The sequence below is a fragment of the Streptopelia decaocto genome, assembly GCF_964273445.1.
Source record: "Streptopelia decaocto genome assembly, chromosome: 7".
Taxonomy (NCBI): Eukaryota; Metazoa; Chordata; class Aves; order Columbiformes; family Columbidae; genus Streptopelia; species Streptopelia decaocto.
This window is the reverse complement of record NC_138661.1, coordinates 17,067,135-17,093,683: the sequence shown is the minus strand read 5'-3', so window position 1 is coordinate 17,093,683 and position 26,549 is coordinate 17,067,135. Positions and strand designations below refer to the sequence as shown.

The 26,549-nt window shown below is 42.6% G+C and overlaps 1 protein-coding gene across 2 annotated transcripts in view; it reads right to left on the bottom strand.

The window, feature by feature from the left end:
- ITPK1 (inositol-tetrakisphosphate 1-kinase) overlaps positions 1-26,549 on the bottom strand; it is a 149,350-nt gene that overhangs the window by 106,813 nt on the left and 15,988 nt on the right. For both annotated transcript variants that reach the window (XM_082059620.1, XM_082059621.1), the window contains exon 3: positions 6,518-6,542. In XM_082059620.1, coding sequence (XP_081915746.1) covers positions 6,518-6,542 — 25 coding nt within the window. The remainder of the gene's footprint in view (positions 1-6,517; positions 6,543-26,549) is intronic.

The window sequence follows — 26,549 nt, the reverse complement described above, 5'->3', positions numbered from 1 at the left end:
TTGGTTCCAAGCAAGAAATTCTGAACTATGGTGGACACCAGAGTCATTGCTCCCAAAAGAGCATCTTTGTCCCTGGTGAACAAAACCCCAGGAATGAAGACAAGGTTGTAACTGCTGTCACAAGAATGAGCCTGCAGCTCTGCCTGAGCAGACAATTGTGTGATTTCACCCCAAAACAGACAAAGAATGGTATATTCAGCTGGGATAGAACACCTCAGTACTAGGGTCAAAGGTACAGTTGCCCTTAGCATGGTATCATATTAACTCCCCATCTTTCCTACTCTAGAAACTTTGGAAAAGGTCAAAAGAGCTATGTGCATATTTGTACTTCAACACAGACTTTGTAGTTTCACCAAACCACAAATGAGACAGGTTGGGTTTTAAACAAGGCATTTCCTGTGTCACGTGTCACCAGCCACATTCGGTTTGTCCTGTTTTGATACTGTATCACAACACCTACATCCAGTGAGACAAATAATCCCATTGTCTAATGCAGCCCAAAACTAAAGCCCAGTCTTTGCTGGCCCACAGGCACAACTTCAATAATAATGATTAATAAAAGCAATGTCTAATTGTTATTTTGTGCAACAACTGGGACTATATATTGCAAAATATTCCTAGTCAAAAGGAGGTAATTACAGAATTTTACTCCCCAGCATTTCTGTCAGGATCTTATTTTTATCTGTACTGTTTCTTGAGGAGGGATTTATGAGGCTTTGCAATTCACAGAAGCATCTGAGAAGACATTTATACGCTGAAGACTTAAAGAACATTATAGACAGCAATTTTCAGAAATTACCCCATTAGTAGTCCCATTTTCCTCCACATGCTCATCTTACTCTACACGTCCTCCATTCAGATATCTCAAAGCAGCTTAAACAGCACTCCGCTACACGGAACATTACTTTCATTAGGAAACGGAGGCAGAATTTGTAAGAGTTGCCCAAAGTGCCTGCAGTAAGTGACAAAGGAAGGCAACTCCTTACTGTAATCTCACTCCTACTGCAAACACCAAAATCTTTGATAGAGGTCCCACGGGGACTGGATTTCTACCCAGGACATCCCAAGTCCTGGCCTTCAGCACTGTTAGGAACCATGGCCTCATCGCGATATCTCAGAGAAGTCAGGAGAAGGCAGAGGGCCTGTGCAGAGCTGGTTCCACAGGCCAAAGCAGTGCAAGTTCAAACCTGACAGTCATTCATTGTGTATTAGTTACAGATTTCTAAATCTTTGTAATGTTTTCACTCACCCAGGTGAATTCTGCAAGTGACTGTGGAGCCTGCACCACGGGGATTCACAGGCCACTGGGATTCACAGTCAAAAGAAAGAGTCAAACTAGTCAGCCAGAGGCTCTCTGAGCCACAAAAATCTCTTTGTGGTGCTCTCATTCACTCACCAAGGCTGAAAATATTAATAAATCAGATCTGGCTTAGCCTGTCTAATTTTTAAAAGTGTTTATTTAATCTGCTTAATCCACATGGTGGAAACGTTCTGGAGTTTTCTCTTCCTTCCCTACCCCAAGAGATGTGTATTTATTCTTCTTCCCCACCGGACCAGAAAGGGTCAGGCTGTACCTAACTGGCCAGTGTGTTGATGTAACGTAGAACAGCACGCCAAAAACATCTCTCCCTGCGCTGGAACCTGTGCCTCACTCCTGCTGGGCAATGTCACTTCTTAGGTACCAAGACAGTCTCACATAGAGGGATCTCCCCTCCTGAGAAGATCTAGAGAGAAGATTCTGCCTGGGATTTGTTCTTCCACAGTCCTGCTTTTTCTGGGGTTCCACTTTTGTGGGAGACCCCACTCTGCATGCTTTGCACACTCTGTGTAACCCTGCTGCTAAAAAGTATCGGGATCTTTTCAAGATTTTAACCAGCAGCCCCTCACCTTCACGCATCCGCAAAGTACCTAACGCAATCCAGGCTGGGGAGGGCTGGAGGGCTACTGGAGCATCATTTCCAAAAATGCAGTGCAGGCAAAGCGGCCTGCCATTCTCAGGAGAACAGGCACTTTATGGAGGGCCTGGCATGCATGTAAAAATAAACTTTCTTCTCCCTGTACTGGAGAGCCAACTCTCCAACATCTCAACAACGCAGCTTGCTTTGAGAGCTTTCCAGTCACATCATTCTGTATACGCTATCAGATATATGTTTTATAAGATCCTTTCCTTGGTCAGAACACTGCTGTTCCAAGCTTATTCCATTAATACTTCATGTGAAAATAAACCCCTCTGCATTTCAAGAAAACAACAGTTCCCTGGCAACAATTAGTGGAAACTGTTGTCATTAGTGTTTTACTTTGATTGAAGAATTAAAAAGAGGGGGAGGGGATCCTCAGCTCTCCTTGGCAGGCTTCAGTATAACCCAGGGCTCAAAGGACAGTTTTCTTCTCCAGAGTTAAAGATTTCAAATATCTCAATTTCCAGAGAGTTAATGGAAAAAGGAAAAACAAAACAGCATCTGAGACCATTGTAACTACTACAATCAGCTGTTCCACATCGGAAAACATGTTGTCCTCCATATCTCACTGCTATTAAAAAATGTGCAGCTTGAAGTACAATGACTAATCCCACTTTTATAACTGAATAGAACATCTTTCTAAGATAAAAGAGAGCATTAGTGTTCATTCGAACCAAAAATACCCACCAAAAATAGGAAATCTTTGCTATTCTAAAATTTAAAAATGCGAGCGAGAGCTGTAGGAAGGCTTGGCCATGGAAGTGCTTGAAACTGCTTTGAAGTCACAAGAAATATGAAGGCTCCAAACTGTCACACAAAGACCAAACTGGCAATTTGTCAGAAGCCAAAGGGTTGCAGATAATTATTCTGGATGTGCATAGCTTGTGAAACAAAAATAAATGCATGTCCCCATCAGAGGTACTTGTGATGATTTCCACTTAACTGCACATGTTTTCAATCTTACATTCTTCAAACTAAGCCAAACAGATTTTTTCCTGAAAAACAAGGTAGATGGAGATGTTCTCCCTCTCCCTCGCCAGCATGCAAAGTTGTAAGAAACTGGATGCTTTACTGGCTAAAAAAGAACCGACAATTTTCAATTCTAAATTTGGCCCTATGCTAAATTTGAGGGAAAAGGGGTGAAACTAAACAAAACCAAGCTTTTATTAATAAAGATAAGAAACAGCTTTACATTCTAGAAAATACCCAAACCCCTTATTTGCTAGATTCCATTACAGAAAATACATTTTTTTTAATAGTGGATGCCTTGGACAACCACTGTATAAGTTCAGAAAAAGCCTTTCCCTTGAAACAGTGATAAAGGAATGAAATGCTTCAATTTAACCATTTACTGTCAAGTCACCACAATGCCAGTGCAGAGTTGAGCCTTGCCAGCTGCTCTGTGCAGGCCATGGCAGGTGGGCTTCAGCCATGTTTGTCATCTCCAGCCCTCCTCTGGCCACCAGCTCAAGCCACTCCAGCTGAGCAGGCAGGAAAGGGGAGGAAGGTAACTGCTGCAGGAACCGCAAGAGCGTTGCCTTCAGAACACATTAAATTACAGAAACACAGCCTTAAATTTAAAAGCAGCTGGATTGGTGCAGTCTTTCACTGGAAGCAAGCCAGGACCACCAGCTCTGCGGCCTACCCTCAGCTGTGCTTCCCCTCATGCCCCACATCATCCTGAGGAAGCTCGATGGCCCCAGCACCCTGCCTGGACGGCCGCGGCTGCAAGTCCTGCAGTGTGGGTTTGCTTTTTATCTAATTCACCTACTGTACTATTTTTTAAGCCAGGTAGTTTGATGGATGTTTCTCAATTGTACTATAAAAGTCACACATTTCTGCTCCTGTGCATTGAGTTCACACTGAATTCTCACTGCTAGAATTTAACCAGTACTTCTTAAAAAAATCCCAATTACTTATCGCCATACAAGTTGAGAAGTTCTTTGTTTTCAACGTGATGCTTGAATAATGTTTTACTGCTGGATAGAGGAGCATTGCTTGCTTAACATCCCACTGCCAGCCCTGTTCTTCCATTATTTGGAGGACGCACATGTTTCCCCACTCAATAAAAACAGAAAGCTGGAACTGTAACTCTAAGACAAAAAACAGAACTCGAACACAAGTCACAGAATGTTAACTGCTGTCTAGCAGCAGCTTGCTGATAATCTGTACAGCACAATTAGCCTTAAGAAAGCAAAATAAGATGATTTCATTGGTCTAGGTAAAGAACAAAGGACCATCCTAATTCCACGCTTCAGGAAGGAAAGAGAAGAAACACAGGTGCTTATTGAAGACTTTGAAGACTTCTCTTTAGTAGCAGGAAATTATTTCCTGCTCCTATGAAACACCTTTGGAAAAAGAATAATCTGATGTTTGTTCACAGAAGTCAGCATGTACAGTCCATTGTGCTTTGCTATCTGGAAGCCAGTAACTGAACCTTAACCTTCCAAACTCACTACTTATTACTGGAAAGCACATCTACATTTAGAAATTTTTTGAGTTTACATAAACAAGAAAATAGATAAACCTGTGTGGTTTTGCGTTTTGAGTTACTTGTCTTTTGTGAGGTTAAAAGCTGGTTTCTCTTGAACAGGATAGGTTCCTTAAGGGAGGAGAAGGGGAAACAAATCAAAGAAACACTGCTGCTTAACACAGGAAAACAATATTCCCTCTGTCAAATAAACTTTGTCCACATTGTCCATCTAGAAGCAGGGTTAGTGGGACAGGTATAGACCACGCAAGGTGACTCATGCAAAGATTTCTAGTAATGCTGGATGGAGAAAGAGCCCATTTCTGATACATCCCCTACTGGCTACAACTACATGCATCAGGACATAAGAAGCAACACACAAGCGAGGGGTGATCACACACAGCCAGCCAGCCATCCTGCTCTAGCAGAACAGCAGGCATGGGTGTTTGTGGTATGCCTCTGGAGCACAAATTCACAGTGTAGCTTAGTCTGACACCTCAATTATGCTGTGAAATTTGAGACCATGAAGTCCTTTAACACAAAGTCCTGTCCAACTGTTTCCCAAAATGCTCTTCCAATAAAGAAATCCTGTGTCAATCTGATAACCAGCCATTAAGCTACACAAACATCAGAAGGTAACAGGTAACCCACGGAAGGACAGCAACTTTAATCCACAAGGTAAAATGGAGTTTGCCCTCTGCTCAGCTCATCAGTACATCACTGAATTCAGCTCATACAAGCACCTTGCTGCCTAAATGTACAGTGCGGGAGCAAGGCACATATAACAAATGCAGATATAGGATTGTAATACACTGGGGTATTATTAAAATAATAGTGTCCCCTTGACAGTGACACAAATATAGGCTAGCTTCCTCCCTGTGCTGTTCATGAAGCTGTGCTTCACAAATCCTGGTTTGTATTTATCAATCCAGAGATGCTGTTAGCACAACTGATGAAAGAAGCTGCTCCTTAGCTCTAAGCAACAGCAGGTACAAGTAAGGAATATGATGCTGTAGTGGCAAAAGGCTAAAGGAAGTCAGTAAAGTATATGCCCTTTTTCCTTGTAACACCATGCATTCCCAGACAACCACACATAGCTGGAAATACATATACTCCAGTTTAACTAGCAATGAGAATTTTTAAAGACTTTTCTGACAGTGGATTCTTTAAAATAAAATGGCCTGATTTTTCAGTTTGTTCCTAAAGTGCTTTTCTCCTATCCCTTGCTGGTGTTGAGAAGCACCTTTGACATGGACTTAAGAGCAGCCTTAACAATCAGTGGCTAACACCCCATTTCCCTCATCTCTCCTCCATCCTGTCTATTGAGGCAGTTCCACCTCTGTTACTGAGATATGAGAAAATAAGCGTGAGGAACACATGACCACCTCAGAGTGCGAAATGAGCACCAGATAAGCATCAGCAAGAGTGAAACCTACGACACACAGCTCTTTCAAGTACACCAAATAAGCCAGAAGGAAAGAGCATGCTTCCCTTTGATCTTTTAGGGCTATAGTGCTTTATGTTACAGCTGTCACAGTAACATAATTCCTTTCCCAAGTTGCCATCATTCTTTAAGTAACATCTTGTGTGAAATATGACCATTCAGACCTGGGAAAGAACAAATGTAGCCAACACCTGAACTTATCTGTAGATGGGATACAACTCCGAGGCATTTTATTATAATTGCTCTGCTCACTGAGTTACAAGAACGTTCCTTCTGCCATAGCTTTTTTTCCAAAGGCCAGCTCCTGTTTCTGTTAAGCTTGACTGCCCGTGAATGCAATAAACACAGAGTAACATAGTCTAATCAACTATCAGATCTTATTAATTAACAGACATAAGAAAAGCCTAACTGCATTCTCACTTCACCAGGGCACCTGTTGAGTTAAGAGTAGTTGGGCTCAACACATACTTCAAAAAGGTAGACCCTCTTTTTACAAAACCAGCATCTGTAGCAGAGAATTGAATGGAAAAGAAAGAAAAATAATTAAACCAAGGTCATATTGACATCTAAATGACAGCATTTAAAATCAGTAAACCTTCTTTATAATGTAATAGAGGTGGAAAATCAAATATAGTTTTTACTCACCTGTACTACTTCTACTCCTCTTTTCCTGGAAAAGAAAAAAAAAAAAAAAGGAATTGTTAATGAGGAAATGTTAAACATGGGAAAAATGTAAAAACAAACACTAACGGAAAAGGGTTGCTTCATACTGAATGTAGACAATAAAAATTGGCTCTAATGAATCTGATTCAAATTCAGGCAAGTGCTTGTTCAGTTCCATTCTCTGCCTGGGAAGCACTTCAGCAGCTTCTGAATTGTGGCCTCAGAAGTGACCCAGGACACACACCGAGCAGCTGCACCGCTGCGACTGACACAGCTGCCCGGTGAGCACAGGTAAGAAGCGGGTGACATTAGGGAGGGAGCATCCTGTTTTAGTCAGTTCTACTTTGCTTGTAATTTCTCATCTGCCCTCAGAGAGTGCAAATTGCACCACAGGACATTCCGCATGCTTAACAGATGTTCGATTTTGATACAAAGATACGTACGAATGTCAGGGAGAATGAACACAGCACCTTGCAGCTATTTATCCTTACTTACAGCCTTGTTCTACCCCCCATCACATTGGTATACAGAACGCTTCCCAAAACTAGACACACACACACACAGTGACTTGCGTCAGCTGTTCTCTGCTTGAAACCCTTGCCAAGAAACTTTTAAGCTGTCCCATGGCTTGTTTTCATCCCAAACACAAAGATCCACAGGCTGGTTCCACAGACGAGCCCTGCGAACAGAGCAGGGAAGGGGACAAGGGAAGGGGACAAGGGAAGGGGACAAGGGAAGGGGACAAGGGAAGGGGACAAGGGAAGGGGACAAGGGAAGGGGACAAGGGAAGGGGACAAGGGAAGGGGACAAGGGAAGGGGACAGGCACAGGTCAGGTCCAGAACAGAGAGACTGCCCTGCAGCTGGAGCACCCTGTCCAGATGTGTCACCCCCCTGCAACTCCATCGCTGACACATCCTCGCGGATCCACTGCTCAAGACAGACGATCCATTCTGGAAGCAGTGCCTCAAAACCAGAATTATTTAAAACTCCAGCTGGTGATTGGTACTGCACTGTGTCAGACGGACAGATGGACCTAACTGTGCTGGCCTTAGAGGCAACCACCCCTACATCATGTAGCTGTGCCCAAAGAAAAGTTTACAAATTACACAAGCAGCCATGCAAGCAAAAACATACAGATTCAACCCTGCAAAATGAGTATGTTCCATTGTCCCAGCCCCAGCAAGCACTAAGCTACAGGCTGGTATGAGAATCTGTGTGTGCAGCAGCCCCCAGTGCTGTGGCTCTTTTAGGCAGAAAAGGGACACACACGGGACCACGCAGACAGACACAGCGTACCGCCATACCCTGTTCCAGATGTGTGGATGTGGGGACACCAGAGAGTGCAATGCCCCATGGATTAGACACATCCTTGGACTTCAAAGACTTGCAGTTGGTCACTCTGGCTCCTGCGGGAGCAGAGTTCAAATACTTGGGGTTTGCCAGAAAGGCCCACGCCTCTGAACACTGCTTTGGCCACATGGGGAAGAGTTCTAGTGATCTTGAAACACCAGGGATAAGATACTGGAGAGGTCTACTGATTATACACCAAAATGTTGAGAACTGCAGTTGATAGAGCCAGTTTAGGCAGATCTATAGAGATGATCATCTGCTCTGCTGGTATGAGAACTGAGATTCATGTACACACAGCCAGACAATGCTCAGTCACTGCATTTTACAAGTTATCGAGTAAAATAAACCATTTCTGCTCTCGTCTTGAAAAGAAAACTGAATCCCAGGCAGAAAGTCCAGCCATCCCTGCTCCATGCCACCCTCCCAATAGGTGCAGGCTATTTAAATGTTAGAACCTTCTCTTCACTTTGCAGACATAGGAAATTTAACTTAAAAGCCTCAGTACGCACAAGATAGGAACCCTTTTGCCTCATTCCTATTAACCCCATATGTGAAATCAAAGACCCCTTTTGGGGAGGTCACGGAGCAGGACTGCCCAACTCTGCCCTCAGTGCTTTTCTGTCTAAAAGCGTCTGTGCTGTTGTCCACAGCCGCAACGGCTGCACACTGCTGAATACACAATGGCTCCTCCAGTTTCCCCACCCAATACAGTAAGTCTTTCTTTTGTGAGGCCATTACAAAGATGCCCAAAGCGACAGGCGATCAATCAGCATCTATGACACAAATTGCTCCCTCCTTCCACTTTACCAGTCCGGAGTTTCTCTGGCCTAGAAGCAACATGCACTGTGCAGCCATAATGGAGAGCTTGTCATTGCTCAGCAAGGAAATTAAAACGAAACCAAGCACCTCTTGCAGAGAATTTCAAACCCCTCTTGCAGATAACAGTAACCTGTAAGCGCTGGGTGATTAATATATTGCTGTTACGGTATGGGAAGTATTGCTGCAGGCCATCACCTGGGGCTGGCCAGGTACGTTCCAACTGTATTTTGAGAAGAAAATACGAATCCCATAGAGAAAGAGTTAATAGCCAAATTGTTGAAACCATTATTTTCACACAGCTAAGCAAGATAAATATGAGATATTAGGTGGGGAATGTTGGTTTTTTTTTTTAATTTAGAGTAGCAGCCTACTCAGAAGCATTCCAAGTATTGTAAGCTAAAACTTAAAATAACCATACCAGTTACATATTTGCTGTGTCTGCCCTGGAGTAAACAGAACTCGAAACTGCTATTGAAATACAGCAGTGTTGAGCTGTGACTGCTCCAGAGCTCCTGGAAGAATAGAGGCTGATGGCAAAGGCTACATTTCTTGCCATGCTTGCATACACACTGAATACGCTTTGTTGTACTTTGAAGAAGAAAAGTACTTGGCAAGCTGGTTGCCAAACCCACTTGAGAAAGAGTCAGTCCAAAGGTTTTCTATAATCCCCCCAAAATGGACTTCACGGATTTACTGGGACTTATTGAAACCGACTGTCCTGCCCCAGCAGAAGGGGAGAAGCCAGAGCAGCACACAGCAGGGAGAGAAGGGCCGTCCGCTGCTGCTGGGTGTGATGTCACATGCTTAAAAAGCTACGGGAAGGAAGAAGTGATTACCAAGGTTGGCTTGTAGCACTGGGTCTTCCCCTTTTTCGGAAGGGGGGGTGCCCTTTTGGTTACCTGAAACAGGAGAACTTTTTATACTTAAGCCCAGGGGACCAGAAGCCATGGAAGCAGGCATATTTTGAGGATTAGTTAATTTGGGAAAAATCCTCTACCAACATAGCTTTTTTTTTTTTTTTTTTTTTTTAAAAAAAAGAGTTATTTTAAAAATGAAAGGTTTCCAAACAACCAGGATGCCAAGTACTCACACACCTCAGTCCTGGCATTAGCTGATTCTCCACCTCGAAGATTTCCTAAGCCAGTGACTCTGGGCTTTCCAGCCAGGCAGGTCACAGCTGCAGGCTCAGGGCAGCGACATGTCCCTTGTGCAACCATGCATGCAATGCCATCTCACCACACTGCCCGCCCCACGTCACATGCAGAAGGGCTGAGGGACAAGCACGGAAAGAAAGCTGATCCTGCACACAAGAAACTCTAGGACCCTCAAAATAATAAGCAAACACAGAGAACAAAGCAGGCTGTGGGCCACAAGCAATTCCCCAACAAGGGGCTGTCTGTGTAGGACACTCAATGGAGACAAGACGGTTGCTGAGTTAACTACCCTGGGAGCCTGCCAGAGCCATGGACTGACCACCGCTTCTTCCTACGGTGCTTAAAAAGCTACTAAGAAAAGTACATCCTACACCCTCAGTGTACATTCTTTTGGGCTGCTTCTGTTGGCAATGCAGAGGCAGGCACCGCAGATGCACTTACCATCCACCAGGTACTACACCAAACTCCCCTCCCAGTGCAAACCCCAGATGCGTGCATGGGTACAGGACTGCGGCTCAGACACAAGCAGCGCACGGCAAATTCTGCACACAAGGCAGACAGTTCAGCAAAATTGAGTGAGGGTCACAAGAACCTGTCCAGGCTAGGCGAAGTGCTTCCAGCAGTAGCAATGCCTATGCCAAAGGTGCTGTCTCACAGGGGGCAATTATTTCACTTGGAGTACTGACCACCACTCTTCTGTCCCTCATGGTGTCGTCCATGACGTTTTTTCTTCCTATGTAGATTGAAACTGAGCCACAGCCTATGAGAGGAAGGGCTCCTATTCCCAGCTGGCCTGGCTGCCTCCTAATATTGGCAACAGGCTATACAAAACCCACAGCAAACCCCATTCTCAAAGGGGAAAATAATGATGATTATTAGCTGTATTTCCCTTCTCTCTCCAAAGAGGCAACACAACTGGGTCAAAGAGAGACTGCATCTGCCCACTTTCATTGAATGTTTGAAAAACAGTCAGTTCTAAACTATGTTCCCAGAGGTCATTATTTTTAAAATACATTTCATTCCAAAGATCATCTAGACAGAGGTCTGGTACTCCAGTCATCGGCCCAGGAAAAAAAATTATGATCAGCAAATATTAGAAAACCTATGGGAGAAAAGATAAGGGGAAAAAGTGTTTCAGGGTGATAAAACTGAACACCTAACTTACAGCAAAGCTTTAATGGCTTCAACCAGCATAGTACGCCTAAAGCTATGGAAACCTATTCGGGTGCAGCCCAAATTATTGACTGGTGCTTCTTCCCTTCAGCACACAGCTCTGCTGAATCACACACTGCAACATTTAAAGAAAAAACCAGAAACATTAAAGTAACCGCTGCATTAGTCTGCAGTACCGAATAAAACCCAGAAGCTTGTTATGACAACTTAGTTCTATACCCGAAACCAGTGAACAACTCTACCTGATAATGCAAGCCTCACCATATGCAACAGTGATTAAGATAGTTAACACACAAGGTGACTTCATGTTTAAGTTAGAATGATGTATAGATTTAGAGAAGAATTCGGTATCAAGTTACTGAAAGCATATTAATCAGTGTTTTGGAATTGATGTTTTACCACAGCTTGAAACTCTGTAGAATACTTGGCTTTTGGGGTAGGGTTTGGTTTTGTTTGGTTTTGGTTTTTTTGTTTGTTTTGGTTTGGTTTCTAACATCCAAAGTAAACAGTTTGGACTAGTTCCCCACAGCATCTCGGACGTGAACATTATAGTGACTGACAGTTAAAAGAGAAAATGACTAACAGGTCATGTATCACAGACACGGTTAAATTAAGTAACATATTTTTGCTGTCTGGTCTGAGTGACAGACTGAAAAATGCCAAACAGAATTTACAGTTTCAAAAGTAAAAGACAATCTTTGTATCTGCTTTAATAGCCGATGAAGTTATTAGTGCATGCAGAGAAGTTCATTTTCTCAGATAGAAGAATGTTTCACCTCCAAAATTTCCCATGTACAAAAGTGGCAAATATAAATAATGTATTGCTTTGATATCAAAAATAAAAGCATTTTCCCAGAAAAGCAATACATTGGCATCAAAGGCAGTTGTATAAATATTAATGAATCAGAGCAAAAACCTGCAGCCACTAAGACTTTCCACCACACGAGGATTATCAGACATGGAGGAAGGCACCGGACAAGCGACACCAAAGCAAAGCCCAAAAACCAGCCACTGCTGACCATCCGCAGCCTCACTGACAGCCCAGGCCTCCTCCTGGCACAGACACAAGCTCCACTCACTTGTCTTAGTTTTTCCATCAGCAGAATACCCTGCATTTCTGTTATTAAATATTTGAGAGGATCCTTACTTTGATTATTTTTCATCCTGGTAGTCTGTCAGCAAAACGACCAAGTGACAACCCCAGCACAGGGGTGTTTGCTGCCTGGGGGCCCTGGCTCACAGAGAGGTCAACTGAGGGCATCTGAAACACAGCAAGACTCCACTGCAACCCGGGGATATTTTGTGGTCTGTTTTTGGCTTCTTTTTTTTGCACACAGACTATCGAGCAGGCAACTAATCAGAGTTAATTTTACCAATCTATATCCAACTGTTCTTTCCTTTCAGCAAGCTTCTCCCCTTCAGTAATCAGTAATTTGGAAAGGTTTATGGCTCAAATGGATCAAAAGTTGGCATTTGGGGGAGTCCTCAATTTTCCCAGTCTGTAAAGCATCATAGATCAAGAGGAAAAGGGAAATAAAGTACACCTTTATAATCTCGTAGGAAGAGATAATGTCATATGGGGGAGGAAAGGCCTCACTTAAGACTCTTAAGAGCACTTAAGTGCTCTTTAGATGGGCTGAAAAAAAAAAACCCAGACTTTGGGCTGCCACAGAAGACATTTTAAGTAGTAAAAAAATCAGAGGATGGTCACATTTGTGCGTTTCTTCCTTGTTTTTATAAACAGGGAATGATCCAAGCAATAGGAGCCCTCATACATCAGACACTACAACACTGTGATTTTCACACTACCACCCCATTCACACATGACATTTTGTAGAACCATCTGATATTCTTCACGTCTTCAGAGCATTATATCACCCCGTTTACAGCTATCAAAGTGCTTCTTAAGAGTGCTGTATCAGAATGAAGTGCCCTGAAAGGGACTACAAAATAAGAGAGGATCTTGGCAGGGCAGCAGCAGCATCACTGCGGTACCCACCTGCGGCACCGCGATGCTTCCACATGCAGAGTCCCACAGCACACACCCACATCCACCAGCATCTCACAGCAAAGATCTAACTAGAAACACAGTAACCCATTTATTCTGCAAGAGCAATGACAAAGTGAAGCACCCAACATCACAACTTCAGAAGTTCAAGTAGCAGGGAGGAAAAAGCCATGAAAGAAACCAGACACTGTACGCAGTAACCAGAGGAAATAAACTGCCTTTACTCACTAAACATTCAGACAAAGTTTCAGTAATAGTTTAATGGAACATTACAGGGCTACTTATTTCAGCATGAAAAAACAGGTATCATGGAGATAAAATCTGTATATCCCAAGTTATAAAAGCCATAACGTCAGTAAGTACCAACTCAAAAGGATCTGTTTTCTTTTTAAATTAGGCATTTCAGATGGATCAGTGCTGCTGAGCTCTGCCAGACTCTTTTCTTGGAACTAGTGACCCCAGGTTCTGGGAGCCCACACTCGCTGCTTTCCCAGCAGGGACACAAAACCTTTAACCACAGATTTTTGAGAAAAAAAAAAATAAATGAACAGCCATCAGTGGGAAGAAGGAATGATTAACAGCTGCACAGAAAAATTATTAAAGGCAAACAGTTATTCATCCTACCAGACATTCAGAGACATATTTAGTACCTGATGACAATTGCAAGCAATCGAGCAGGGTTCAGCCTTCAGCCATAGGCTTACACCACCAGACATTATCAGATTCCGTTCCCAGCTATGGCAGTCAGCCACACCATGTCATCTCTTTATAAACTTATTAAAAACCATCTTCTAACCAAGCTGTTTTGGCACTGTATCTTCCATTACAAGACATTAATTTCCCAAAGGTCAGAGTCCTTCAAATTTGCAGGCTAGATTGTTCCCGCCTCATCCTTTGGCTTCAATAAACTCCTTGCTTCCTTCAGCCCTGCAAAGAGCCTGCATGTCCCCCCTGCTTCCAGCTCCCCTTGTCTCCCCATATATATGTGTATAAAATTCCTATTGCAGAGCTATTAAAGGCTTATAGAAACATGAGAGATATTTACATTTTACAAACAAAATTAGCAATAAACTCACACTAACAGGTTTATAATATGAGGGATGCTTACATATTGCATACTTGCTGTCCATTGCTGTGATACATTCAATTAGCTGTCACACTGAGGCATAAGTTTTCTGCATGTGTTGATAAACTTCTTGGAACTATAACCATAAAACACTTAAACATTTTATTCTGTGAAATCAAGCTTCTAAAAATTTATGTTCTATATTAATTTTAGCAACTTTCCTTCCATATTAATTTAAGCCAGCAGTTATAAACTATTAATGTCTCATTCTCTTAAATCACATAATAATCACTAGTTAGCCAAAAAGATTATAAAACCTTCAATTTTCCATTGTCAAGAAATCAGGTATGCAGATTTTCTTCTTCATCAACGGAAGCTTCATACAACATGAGCAAGAGGGGCAACCTCCTATTCACCAAGAGGTACATTAGTTAGCAGATTGGTATTTTGTTTACTTCTGACTTTCCAGATATTGCCAAATTGCAGGAAAAACTATATCCCACATCTTAACATCTATTATGCTGAAGTAGGAAGGCAGATATTTGTGTTTCCTCAACCCCTCCAGTACCAAATTGGCATGTAAGGCAAATTTAACCATACTGAGAGACTTACCATGAAAAGCTACCTACACTGGAACTGAAAAGACAGCTCACGTGGACTCAAAGCATGAAGATTTTACCTGTTATTTTCTCGATAATGCTGCTAGAACCTCTCCAGCCTGGAAGCTAGCGGGGAAATGGGCACTTCCACTTCTCTCCTGCATCAACGGTGAATCCAATATGCAGATAGTATTTTTCAATTTTCCAGATGACACAAGTCATCACCTTTTTCATTTCAAAGAAGAGAACACCCCAGGCACACAAAAAGCACAATGCAATGTTAAGCAGAAATATGCCATTTTAAGAAAGTTAACAACAAAGTAGGATGGTCAGTCACAAACAATCACATGAAACAAAGAGCGGTACATGTAAAGAAACACTCAGCAACCTTGCTGGCAGTTAACTGGAGGTATTTAATGTCAGGAAATACCCTGAAGCTCCCATGGCTTCAGCTAACAGATTTCTCATGCTGAAGCTCCTAAGAGATCTTACAGACAAGGATGCACTCAACTTGAAAAGTGCTGCAACCTGAAAGTACAGGGCTGCAGGTTCAGCCCAGGCTTAAAGTTTCTCCCCTATGAAGTGTCACCATCTTGGGAACCTCCTTGTCACAGCAGGGTGAGCTGGCAGCACACAGACCACGCAATGAGAGACTGATACAGCTTTGCATTTATACTGCATGCCAGCTGCATTTTGACACCCTTCAGTAAGCTTTGTCCAGGGGTATGCAGAATTGCTCCTAACTTTGCACAGCTCTTTCTAACTTTATGCTCAGACAGTTTTCAAACTAAACTCGCTAACGGTATTAGTCATACGTTTATTCTCTTAGACTTAGATATCATCACATCTGAACTCAGTTGCAGCACCACCCCTCCAAACTCTGCTTATAATTATGTTGGCTTCTGCATTGCTTCTGCCTGTACGTCTCCTTTCGAAGACCACAACTTTCGCAACAGGAACTAAGAACTAACAAGTGCTGAAGCAATGCATAGAGTTCTGCCTCCCTACCTATAGATCTGTCTAGAAGCTGGACCGTCAGCTAGGTTTAAACTCCTGAGCTCAGCTACTAAGAGCTATTCTACCGTGGCAGCACAGAGCTCAGTGCAGACTCAGTGCTCACCTGAGGATGCAGCCACTTCTGGGTTTTGCAAACAAAATTTATATTTTACTCTTGAAATGCCCTGAATTGGTTTGTTTAAAGCTATCTCACCAGTATCCTCTTGAACTACAGTCAAAACTGAACTGTAGGCACATTCTGACTGGAAAAGAAAAACGAGACAAGAAAGGCAGAGCTGGAGTATGGAACAGATCTTTTTGTTCCAGCATAGGCAAGGCTGTCAAGGCGAGTGAGAAAAAACTGTTCCACCACACATCTGTAGTGGAAGGCCAACAAAGTCAGGCTGCTCTTAGAGATATCCCTCTAGGAGGAGAGCAGCTTTCAGAGATAAAAGATTTAAGCCAAATACAAGCAAGCCTTGCTTTATTCCGGGGCTGCTTTTAGGCTCCTGTTTCACTGTTCATTGTGACCCACCATAAAGTCACTTACTGTTCAGTATGCATTTTAGTTTTTGACTTACTTACACCCAGGCTAGTAAAACCTGCATACGAATCTTATAGAGAGCCTTCTCTCAGAATTCTAACAACTACCAATGTCCCCTTATTAAAACAGCTACCTCCCATGTTTAAACAAATATATTCAAGGTTTCTGGGGCTTTTATAAGGCAAGAAGATGTTTAAACAGGGACAGAATACATTTTTCCCTTCATGTGAACAGCATAGAATCACAATACATTAAGACACTCAGAAGGTTGTCTCACTGGTGGTTTTAGATTTAAGCACTATCAATCAGATTTAGGCATCAAATGTTTATTGCAGATAAGCTGTCAGCATCACAAATATCGGTTTATCAATATTAATGCAAATGGCATATCGCTATCAGGTACCAAACAAGGTTAAAGAAATACAGATATCTGCGCTGATAATATAAAACCAGCTATATTAACCTGTCTATGCATCTCATAATATCTATCTAGAGAGCGCAAGAGGGATCTTCAGATTAAATACATTCACATCACACCCTACATAAAAGCATTCCCAATACTCCCCTGTTCTATCTGGACCAGCAGAATTCAGATTGAAGAAGTGTAACACATCTGGTAAGAATTTTGAGTGCCCAGCCCATCTTAGCCTAGAGTAAGGAGACTTTCTGAAAGTGTCTGGCAATTGCCCTCTGAGAATCTGACCCCTTCCTGACTTCTCTTAGTTCCAGGTGTCTGCCACCATCACTTTTAACAGTCTTGTTGGAGCTTGCACACAGTCACCTGACAAAAGCATACAGAGAAAGAAACTGTGTTAGAAATAATCATTTACCAGAACCGTTATCCACAGGTCATCTCACCTAGACTGGATCCCTCTAGGCAGTGCGTCTGTAAAGCGTCCCACACCACTGGCCTGGAGAACTACCGCAGCGCCCTGAGCTTCTAGCAACGCAAAAAATGATTCAAGAAAACAGTGTGTTGTCTTCAGGTCTCTGGAAGGTTTGCATAGAGCTTGTGGGTCTCCTACCAATTTGATGCTTGGCGTATTAAGACCACTTCAAGGCATCTGTTCTAACAGTGCAGAGGTGCTGAAGAAATTTTGTCATAATCCTTGAAACGCCAGGAATTAATTAAGTGTATCTGGGGGGGAAATCTTCCTACAAATGCCAGCCTAAAAAGCCCTCTGTGTCTGCTACATTCTTACACACTAATCAAAGCTCAGAATTTTAGTTTCTTAAAGAAAATAATGTTAAAAGGTACTTAAAAGCAGACATGCACAAAGGCTAGAGGCTGCATCCTGCACAAGGCCCACCAGGCCCACGAGACGAGGCTCTGCTGGGCCGCGGGTGGTGAGGAGGTTCTGCGGGGCTCCTGCACCGCGCGAGGGAGGACGAGCCCACACCTCCCCTCTGCTAAACCGGGGGTACAAAGAGACGAGAGTGTCTGCCAAGCCAGCTTTCATCCAGAAATGGCTTTTAATCCACTAACCCTGAAACCAAATGCCGTACATCCACTGCAACTTTCCCAGACTTTGGCGAACAGCCTTGAATAAACCTTTTAGGAGTTTTTATAGAGGCCAGACACCCACTGAGACATGCATTAGAAATGTGCAATACACAGGGGTTTTTTTCACTTCTTGGATCTCTAAAAGAGACTGGGCATTTTTTTGGCAGAAATTAAAGACTTATTTTGCCATGCAAAAATGAGTTTATTCATCTCCAGCCAGGCTTCAAGTAAGATATATAGGTGTCTGGGGCTTTCTCCTTCATGCAAAACTTCATCATACAAACAAGACAAAATTAACGCAAGAAAGTTAATGTCTGCTCACTGAAGAAACCTGATTGCAACATTTTTCCCTCCCTCCATAAGGAATAGCCCTAATGATTTGGTACCGTACAAGTCAGACACCAAGTCTGCCTCAAGTTTCAGTAGCTTTGAGAGCAGTCGTGATTTCTTGTCTCCTACACTCATCAAGTGACCACTGTTTGCATGGCAAGGAACAAATTTTCTTCTTAATTTAAGGAACCAGAGTCAGTCACAGATTCACAGACTCAAGTGACAAGAGTCTAGGCTGAGAAGTTACTGTGGCCAGCCTGCACACACTGTCACAGATACCAATCCAATGTTTCATCAGGTTAAAAGGACAGCCATGGAAAGATTTACCAGAAAATAAGTAAAAGATGTTCCTATAAATCTTTTCTCCTCAAACTCTGCATCAGTTTAGGCTCACACAACTCTTCCAGACAGTTCCTCTGTTCTGTTTGCTCCCTTTGAGATGCATTTCAAGCTTCAGCCTTTAGTTTGGGGCACTTAACGAATGCAGCTTTTATTTTAAAGAGGACTGGCTGGTTGAGCCCCAAACAAAAAGTTGGCTAAAAGCACTCCAGTATCATCTCAAACTGGGTTTCACCTTTATTTCACTATGCAGCCCCCCGTTAACACTATATGAACCATGTAAATAGAAAAGAGAAGTGTGAGTGGAATCTGCAATTCTGCAGCCTAATACACTATTTGAGAAGAAAAAGATGTTCAGCAGAAAATACGTGGTACAAATTAAAGAAATGTGAACTGGGTTGCTTTTCTCCATTTGAACATGCCAATACCAATAATGGGAATATCCTTCCCCTGCAATTGACTCTTCTGCTTGAGTTACATCAACATAGATCAAGGAAAAATTATTTTACTTTATTTGGAAGCCTCATTAGAGAGGCTTGCAATAAAACGAAAGCTTGGCTTCCAACAAGTGGTGATCACACTGTTTGAAAATACTCCATTTACTGACACATGGCCAACTTCCCTAAGAAGCAACAGGATAGAGCATTTGACAGTGCTGCACTGAATCATCTTGGTGATCTGTACAAATTACACATGATCCTGGAAATCAAATTAAATGCCTGCGACCTGCAATATTTGACTATGGTCCTACTTACAAGAAAAAAAAATCTAAATGGAGAGATAGCAAAGTAATAAATATTATTTATTCTACAGTATACAGAATAATATTAATAGCTGATGTGAACATTTGGGGGGGAGGACGACAAAGGAAAAAAAAAAAAAAAAAAGACACACCATACACTACACACCCTGGGTGAAAACCTTATCAAAAGGGTCAGGTAAGAGAACAGAGTTTTCCACTGGTCTCATTGGATGGGGCTGCAGTTTGAGGAACTGGACATCCAACACATGGAACAAGGTACTGCTGCCAGCCTTTTAATATCAAGGCAATGTAGGTCGTGAAGATTCATGGAAATACACCCAAAGCTTTGGGCAGGGGTGGACATGGCATTATTATGCATAGGATCAGCCAAGGTCAAAAAGCACAAACTTGAAGCTGGAGCAGAAATTAGACAGCAATAGTGTACTCATTATAGTTTCTGCACCTGACGAAGGCAAAGCAGTATCTCCAAAAAATCTCCACCCTAGCTGGTGAAAATTCTGTGTCCTGGTGTCCAGATCACTTCAGAGAAGCACATCTTGCTACTAATCTCTCTCACACAGACACGCTGGGGTACACACACACACAACACTCTAATTAATCCTGCCCTTGTTTTGTTTGTTTTTGTTTTTTCCCATAACTTATCATAGATAGCAGCTGTTACACCCATTGTTTCCATCAGTGACCAAGCACGTGTGTTTTAAAACCACAACTTTCCCAAATTTAGCCAGGGCATGCAGGACCTGATAGACAACCATCAAACTGCTGTTAGATTTTCTAACCAGACTCCATTGCAGCACAGATTGGAATCTGCTGGGAGGTCTGCTACACCGTGTAACTGGAAGAACCAGACAATTTCTTGGGCCTCCTCAGATTTTCTAGAAGCTGCCTCAACAAGCTAAATCATACCATCATGCCAGAGCTCTGTTACTCATACCCTTGCTCTCCCTCTCAGAAAAAAGCCTCAGGCCAACATTTCAGCTGCATCTTGTACATTTATTTCCCTTTATGGACTTACCTACATTATCTGGTACCTGCCCCTCCCCATAACAGTATTGGTGTGATCACAACACACTCCTGAGTTTGTAAGATAACCTAAATCCCTCTTAAAGGAAAAAATTAAAAGCTAAATTTCTATTCAAAGCTACCAAATTACCATTGTTCTTATCATTGCTAAGGAGGTGGATGTATAAACAGCTGATCCAGCTTTTGAGCAGGAGCTGGGAAGGCAGACACAAAGGCACAGCAGCAGTGAGTTGTTTCCCTCTGGGTTATTTTTGTCCAGCTCCGCCCTGAAACTCACTCTTCAATCGCAATAATTGGCAGCAACTAATTAGAAGGAAAAATGCAGGCAGTTTATTAAATGTTTGATTAAATGTTGATTACATGATTGATTACACATGATCACAGAACAAATCTCCCTTGGACAAGCGTACTCATTTTCTCTTGCTCACATCTTTTGTTTGTAGCCATAAGAGATGATGCTCTACCTCATGCTGGGATTTCAAGCCTATAGGTGACCACACAACACAGGGCAAGGAGAAGCTGACGATTCCTCTGCTGTTTCAGGTTGCTTTCCACATTGCCCATCATTGGATGTGCACTGCTAGCTCCGCATCTTCTCTCTCTTGGGTTTTCACATTTGACTGGGGAATGTCATACGCAGGATCAGAACTAAGATGCTACCGGAATTACACCACATGTTAATTGGAAATACAATTAGCATAAAAGAAAGGGATTTGTAGGAAAGTTACAACTTTTAAATTGCCATAATTCTGAAATATGTACAAGGACTTGAAGAGTCATTATACATTGGAAAGAAAATCTGCATTAAATAACAGCTTCAAATGATGTTGAAAATTCTGGCTTAGGCAGACTCCTGAACTGCATCAGCTGAGGAAATTGATTTTTGTTCATCCCATTTGCTGTCACTTAAGAATTATCAAATAACAGTTAATGAAAATTACTGCACTGTGTAATACTATTCGAATTTTACAGAGAAACATACCTCACTCTCTTAGTAAATAAAAATAACATTTGCTCAGAATATTTCCAGGAATTTTTGTTTGTGAAAGCAAAAGAAAATGCTTGTCCAAGTGCCTGCTTTTAACCCCACCAGCACACCTATCTGTAACAGCAGGATTTGTTATCCCAAGAAGGCTTTTTCCCCGGCAGCACGTTTTCACAGCTCTCTGCACATCAGCTCCTGCACTCAGCCGTGTTTCACACAGAGGCGGCTGCTCCACACCCAGCTTTACGTAACCCACGGTCGCTCAGCCTCACTGACTTGGCCCTGGCGCTGGGCAGGTGTTCTCAGACTACTTGGACGTGCAGGGTTTCATGCTGGGTCAGCACACAGTCCAAGGTGCCACAGTAAACTGCAAAATACACAGGCACCACCTTAAGGGCAGAAGCTATTCCAATTCAGCAAAAACATTCCTCTTCAAAAATCTCCCCAGTCCTCAGAAGCAATGAAGCTGTGATGGTTATAAAATGATAATCAAGATGTTGAGCAAGTTGCTCTCTAAGAGGCCAAAAACTGTCGTTACCTTATTTGGACTACTTCCCTACATCTCAATGAAACATCGCATCACCCCTAATTATATTCTCTAATTAGTTTCCAGATTACAATCTACTCCAGGTGTACCTGCTTTAGCAGGGAGGGTGGACTGGATGATCTCCAGAGGTCCCTTACAACCCCAACCACTCTGTGATTCTGTGAAAAGTAAAAAAACAGCCAGAATAAATTTTTAAGACTATATTTTTTCCTTCCATCTAAATTCTAGCACCACTATCCACAGCGTGTAGAAGCAGCCTTTCTCCAGCCTGGCCTGCACATCTCCGTACCACCACTCCAAGGGCACCAGAAACCACCACCCCAATCACAGGCAGCTCTCAGACCCACGAGGCTGCAGACCCCCCCCGAAGTACATCCAACCAACAGCCCATCAGTGTCAGCCTAACAGCATCAAGCCTTCATTTTGGTGCAGAACCCTCTCTCAAGGCCTGGCTTGAAGAGAAGATAAGTGTAAAGTGCAAATTTTTTGAACTAGCAAAAAGCACTGGCCTGCATATAGGTCAGACTAACACCTACATCACTAATTTCAGATGGAGTTTCCAACAGCAGCTACATTTCCCAGGGCACTTTTAAACCACGGGCCCTGCTTACAGAGGCACACTTACAGCTTTTTTTACATTGTCTTACTTCAAGATATTCACTCAGAAGTGATGCTGGAAAGATAATAGGCCATTTCTTTATTTCTTTGTTCTACTCTTCTCACATTGTGGTGTTCTCCTTAGAAAAATCCTAGTAAGGTCGTGTCTACACTTTTTCAGGAAGACTCTCCCTGGTGAAGAATAACTTCTCTGTTCACATCACCAAGAACAAAAAAGAGCCTACACACAAACAATCAGGAAACTAAAGAAAAAAAATCTAAAACTGCATTTTTGGCCATTTAAGGCTACAAACTTAGAAAGAATGAACAAGCCCTTATTTCAAAACAAAGTTTTATTATTATTAAAAGCAGGGAGATATCTCTTTTTCAAATATTTGTCTGCAAAATATTCATGGTAACTGAGGCCCTAACCCACTGTCTTGCATCCTACATAACAACAAACTGCTTACAGGTGCTTTTGAAGACAACCTGCATGCTAAACTTGCCATTAAATTCCTCCCTTCACCCACAGACAAGAGAGAACTACAGAAAACATATCAAATATCACGTTTCTTTCAATTTCTTCCTCATATTTTACCACTGCCTTGGTGCCAGGATTGCTCAAGATGCATTATCTAGTGTCTCTATCCACCTACAGCCATGCAGTTCTTGTGCTGTAATGCAATGGCACCAAGCCAAACTCCAGAGGTCTTACAGCTTTCCAGTAGCGTAAGAAGGCACGGCATGCTCGCACTGCCGAGTACCAAACACCTGCACTGGAGATGAACGTGCGAGGACTACATGGGCAAGAGCAGCAGTGGATGACACGCGCCATTGTGGACCCTTCATCCAGCACTACTCCTTCCTTACCTCCTTCCTGGGCTTTGCAGAGGAGCTGCCTGCGCTCTTCTTCATAAGGTGTTTCCCCTCGATATGTCAGGCGCAGGTTTGCTGTTATATCAGAGAGGTGCAAGATTGACACTGCAGGCTTCCATCCTAGGTAAGATCCCACTGGAACCAAACAGCTTTTACTCAAACCACTTTCACGAGACAGAACAAAATGTTAAATCCTCTGATTTTTGTCAACTCTCATCACAGCATCCCGATCAAAATATCCACTCAAGCAAAGGCGTTACGGTGCCATACTGTTACCTTGGGTAACACAAATCCTCCTGTGTTGTTGATTCCATGACAATAAAAGCAAAATCACTGTAAGTCATTTAATACTTGTTACAGAGAAATTAATTGGACTTGCCTGGAAATGAGCCTTACTTGGGAAACTACTACTCCACATTCACACATTAGGATCATATGAACAGTTGTATTCTATCCATCAACTGTTCCACTTGCTATATACCTTTTACATAAATACACAACAGATGACAGTTACTTCTCAGTAATTAAGCCACAGAGAAGATTGCTAAGGTGTTCTTGAAAACTAGCTTAGCAGATTTTCCAAGAACTGACACCGTGACATAATTGAAACTACAGAGCACTACTCTGAAGTAGTCAAGCTGTTCCTCTGGCAGCTCTCCTTTATGGCAGAAGTTTGTACCATAAGCCCAGATAGAAAGGCATTTTTAAATAGCTAAAGTTAGAACTCAATTTTTCATCAATGTAGAGGCTTCATGTGAAACAGGTTTCAAAACTGATAACCTGATGAGGACATACTGAGTCCCATCAATACCTCAGTCAGAACAGGTCCCAGGGACAGGAGGCTGGGACTATAACCTCTGCCTCTCATGCAGGCCCTCAGTATTTCAGCTGATGCTCTTTACCCTCTCACTTAAATACTCCTTGGAACAGTGAGGCCTTCACTGGCTGCAACCCACAGGCTCAGGCTCAACAGTTACCCTGGTCACTTCTGCATCTCACTCAAAAAGACCCATCTATCCTACACTCCTTTTGTGCATAAAGAAGGCCTCTTCAGCCCTTTCAGGTTCAACTCACAGTACCCACTGCCTTCATTTGCTGTTATCAGAAATCTTGAACATGGTGTTTCCTCATTCTGGGACCCAAAGACAGTGGGCTAGAGAGTCCTCAGCCTTCCCAGTCCTTGCCTGGGAGGGTACGGCAACCATCCCAGCTACTCTCACTCCAGTGATACGAGACAAGGTGGCAGCTGTGGTCCTGCTCCTTGTACCCTCCACAGCAGGGCGGTCTGGGAGGAAGGAGAAAAGCACCTGCTGGGGACCATTATATCTGTCACACCCAAGACAACCAACAGTGAGCCTTTGGATGTCGACGATCATCTTGGACATTGACTGCTATAAACTGGCACCTGCATAGCAACAACAATCCTGAATTCCATGGCTTCTGTGCTTATGCTCAAAACAACAGTTGGATTAGCCATCCTGGGCTCGTACCATCACCAAGTACTCCATTCAGAATGGGAACTACTCCAACCACCCTTTATCACTCACCACACACCTGCCTAATGGACAAAGCAGTCAGAGCTTTGTTAAACATAATTTCTTCAGCACAAGTGGGACCATACAGAAATCCTTCCAAAGGATTTCCAAAGCCAAAAGGAAAAGACCATGTTAATATCTCTGCCCGTTGGGGGTTGGGGATTGGGGGGAGAAGACAAAACCAAAACAAAACTCCACACACCAACACCACCAGGAAACTATATCTTAGAGAGTCAAGAGAGAGAGAGCAGAAAGGCAAACTCTAACAGGTCATGAGCATGGGAAATCTATGGGACATTGTCAGTCTTAAGCAAAAAAGCAGAGCACCCATAATAAGGATCTCCTGAAACCATATGCATTGCATCAGGAAAAGAAGCCATTACTAGTCCACAGGTAATCCAGGAAATCATAGTAAAAAGAAATTAGTCTTTTTCACAGCAGAACAGTTCAAAAAACATAAAGCATGAGCCTGGCCTCTGATCAAGAGGGTGCTCACACTCCCTCAGAGCATCACACAGCAGGCAGTCAACGCTGATCTGATCTGCCTTCTTCCCTAGATGTTGCTCAGCTGTCCATCTGGAAAGCAAGCATAAGAGGAGGTACAGGGCACTGTAGTCTAAAAAGCCATCATTCTTTTTTGGGCATTGTTCCAGTCCTGTGAGACCACTCCTTGAAACTTTCACATACACAAACAGATGAACTGAACACACTGTGTTCTGCAGAAATACTGTTTTCTGCCCCGTAGATGAGACAACTGACATCAAAAGAGCCCACCTTCAAATACTAAGCTTCATCTAAACCAAATTAATTGCGTGCCCCACCCCCCCAACTTGTTTTCATTTGGGAGTGTTTATACTACACTCCTCCACTTTGACAGCTGGGATGCAATCCTGCCAGTGGTTCAAAGCTGAATCCTCACCTGTAAAGGAAGGACACAACGCTGCCTGTACTGCTTGCCAGCCACTTGAAAATGGTATTGTGCTGTTTCTCAAGCATCAGTCCAGAAGACTCATCAAATTATTCTATTTTTCAGAAAATAAATATGCAGTCTTCAAATCTCCTAGGAGATCCCGGGTCTCATTTAGAGGGGAAAAAATAGTTTCTTAGTACAATGGTGAACAGCAGCTTCCTTTAGAAAAAAGGCTGCAGAATGCACCTGATCTTTTAACTTTTAAATAAGCATGACAAAACCAAGCTGCTACCCACTTCTGATGCAACCCTCAGCCAGCCAATCATTCAAGTCTTTCAGATGTTTGTTACAAGTAAAGTTGTGTATAATAAACACAAAGGAGTGAAGAATTCCTGAAGAGCCAGTCCCAGTAAACAACCTGCGGATGCGAAAGAAAATAAATAATTTCTGAGAAGCAATTTTTTCTTTTAGCTCACTAGATGAGTAAGTTACCTAGCACCTTCTTAGATAATTGGCTATAAGAAGAATTAAAGACTTCTACGTTTTGAGAGGTTTTTTTCTTCCAAAGTTCTTGTGTTAGGGAAACTGTTTTATCAATTAAAAAAAAACCAAAACCTTCCATTAGCCTCAGTAGTTTTAGGCTCAAGCTCAAATTTACTTGTGGCTTCCAGATTTTTCATTTTCCTGTGTTTCTTCAGGTTTCGTGTGCACTTGGGAAACAGCAACTATCTGCTCCATTTACAGGGTTACAAGAGCCTTCTTGGAACTCAGGCACCCATGCAAGTAGCATGGGTCTAAGAGATAAAAGAAGTTAAGATAGAGGTAAAACTGTTAAAACATGCTGGAGTCCTCAACAACTGGGTTCAATTATATTTCCTTTACAGAAATCACCAGT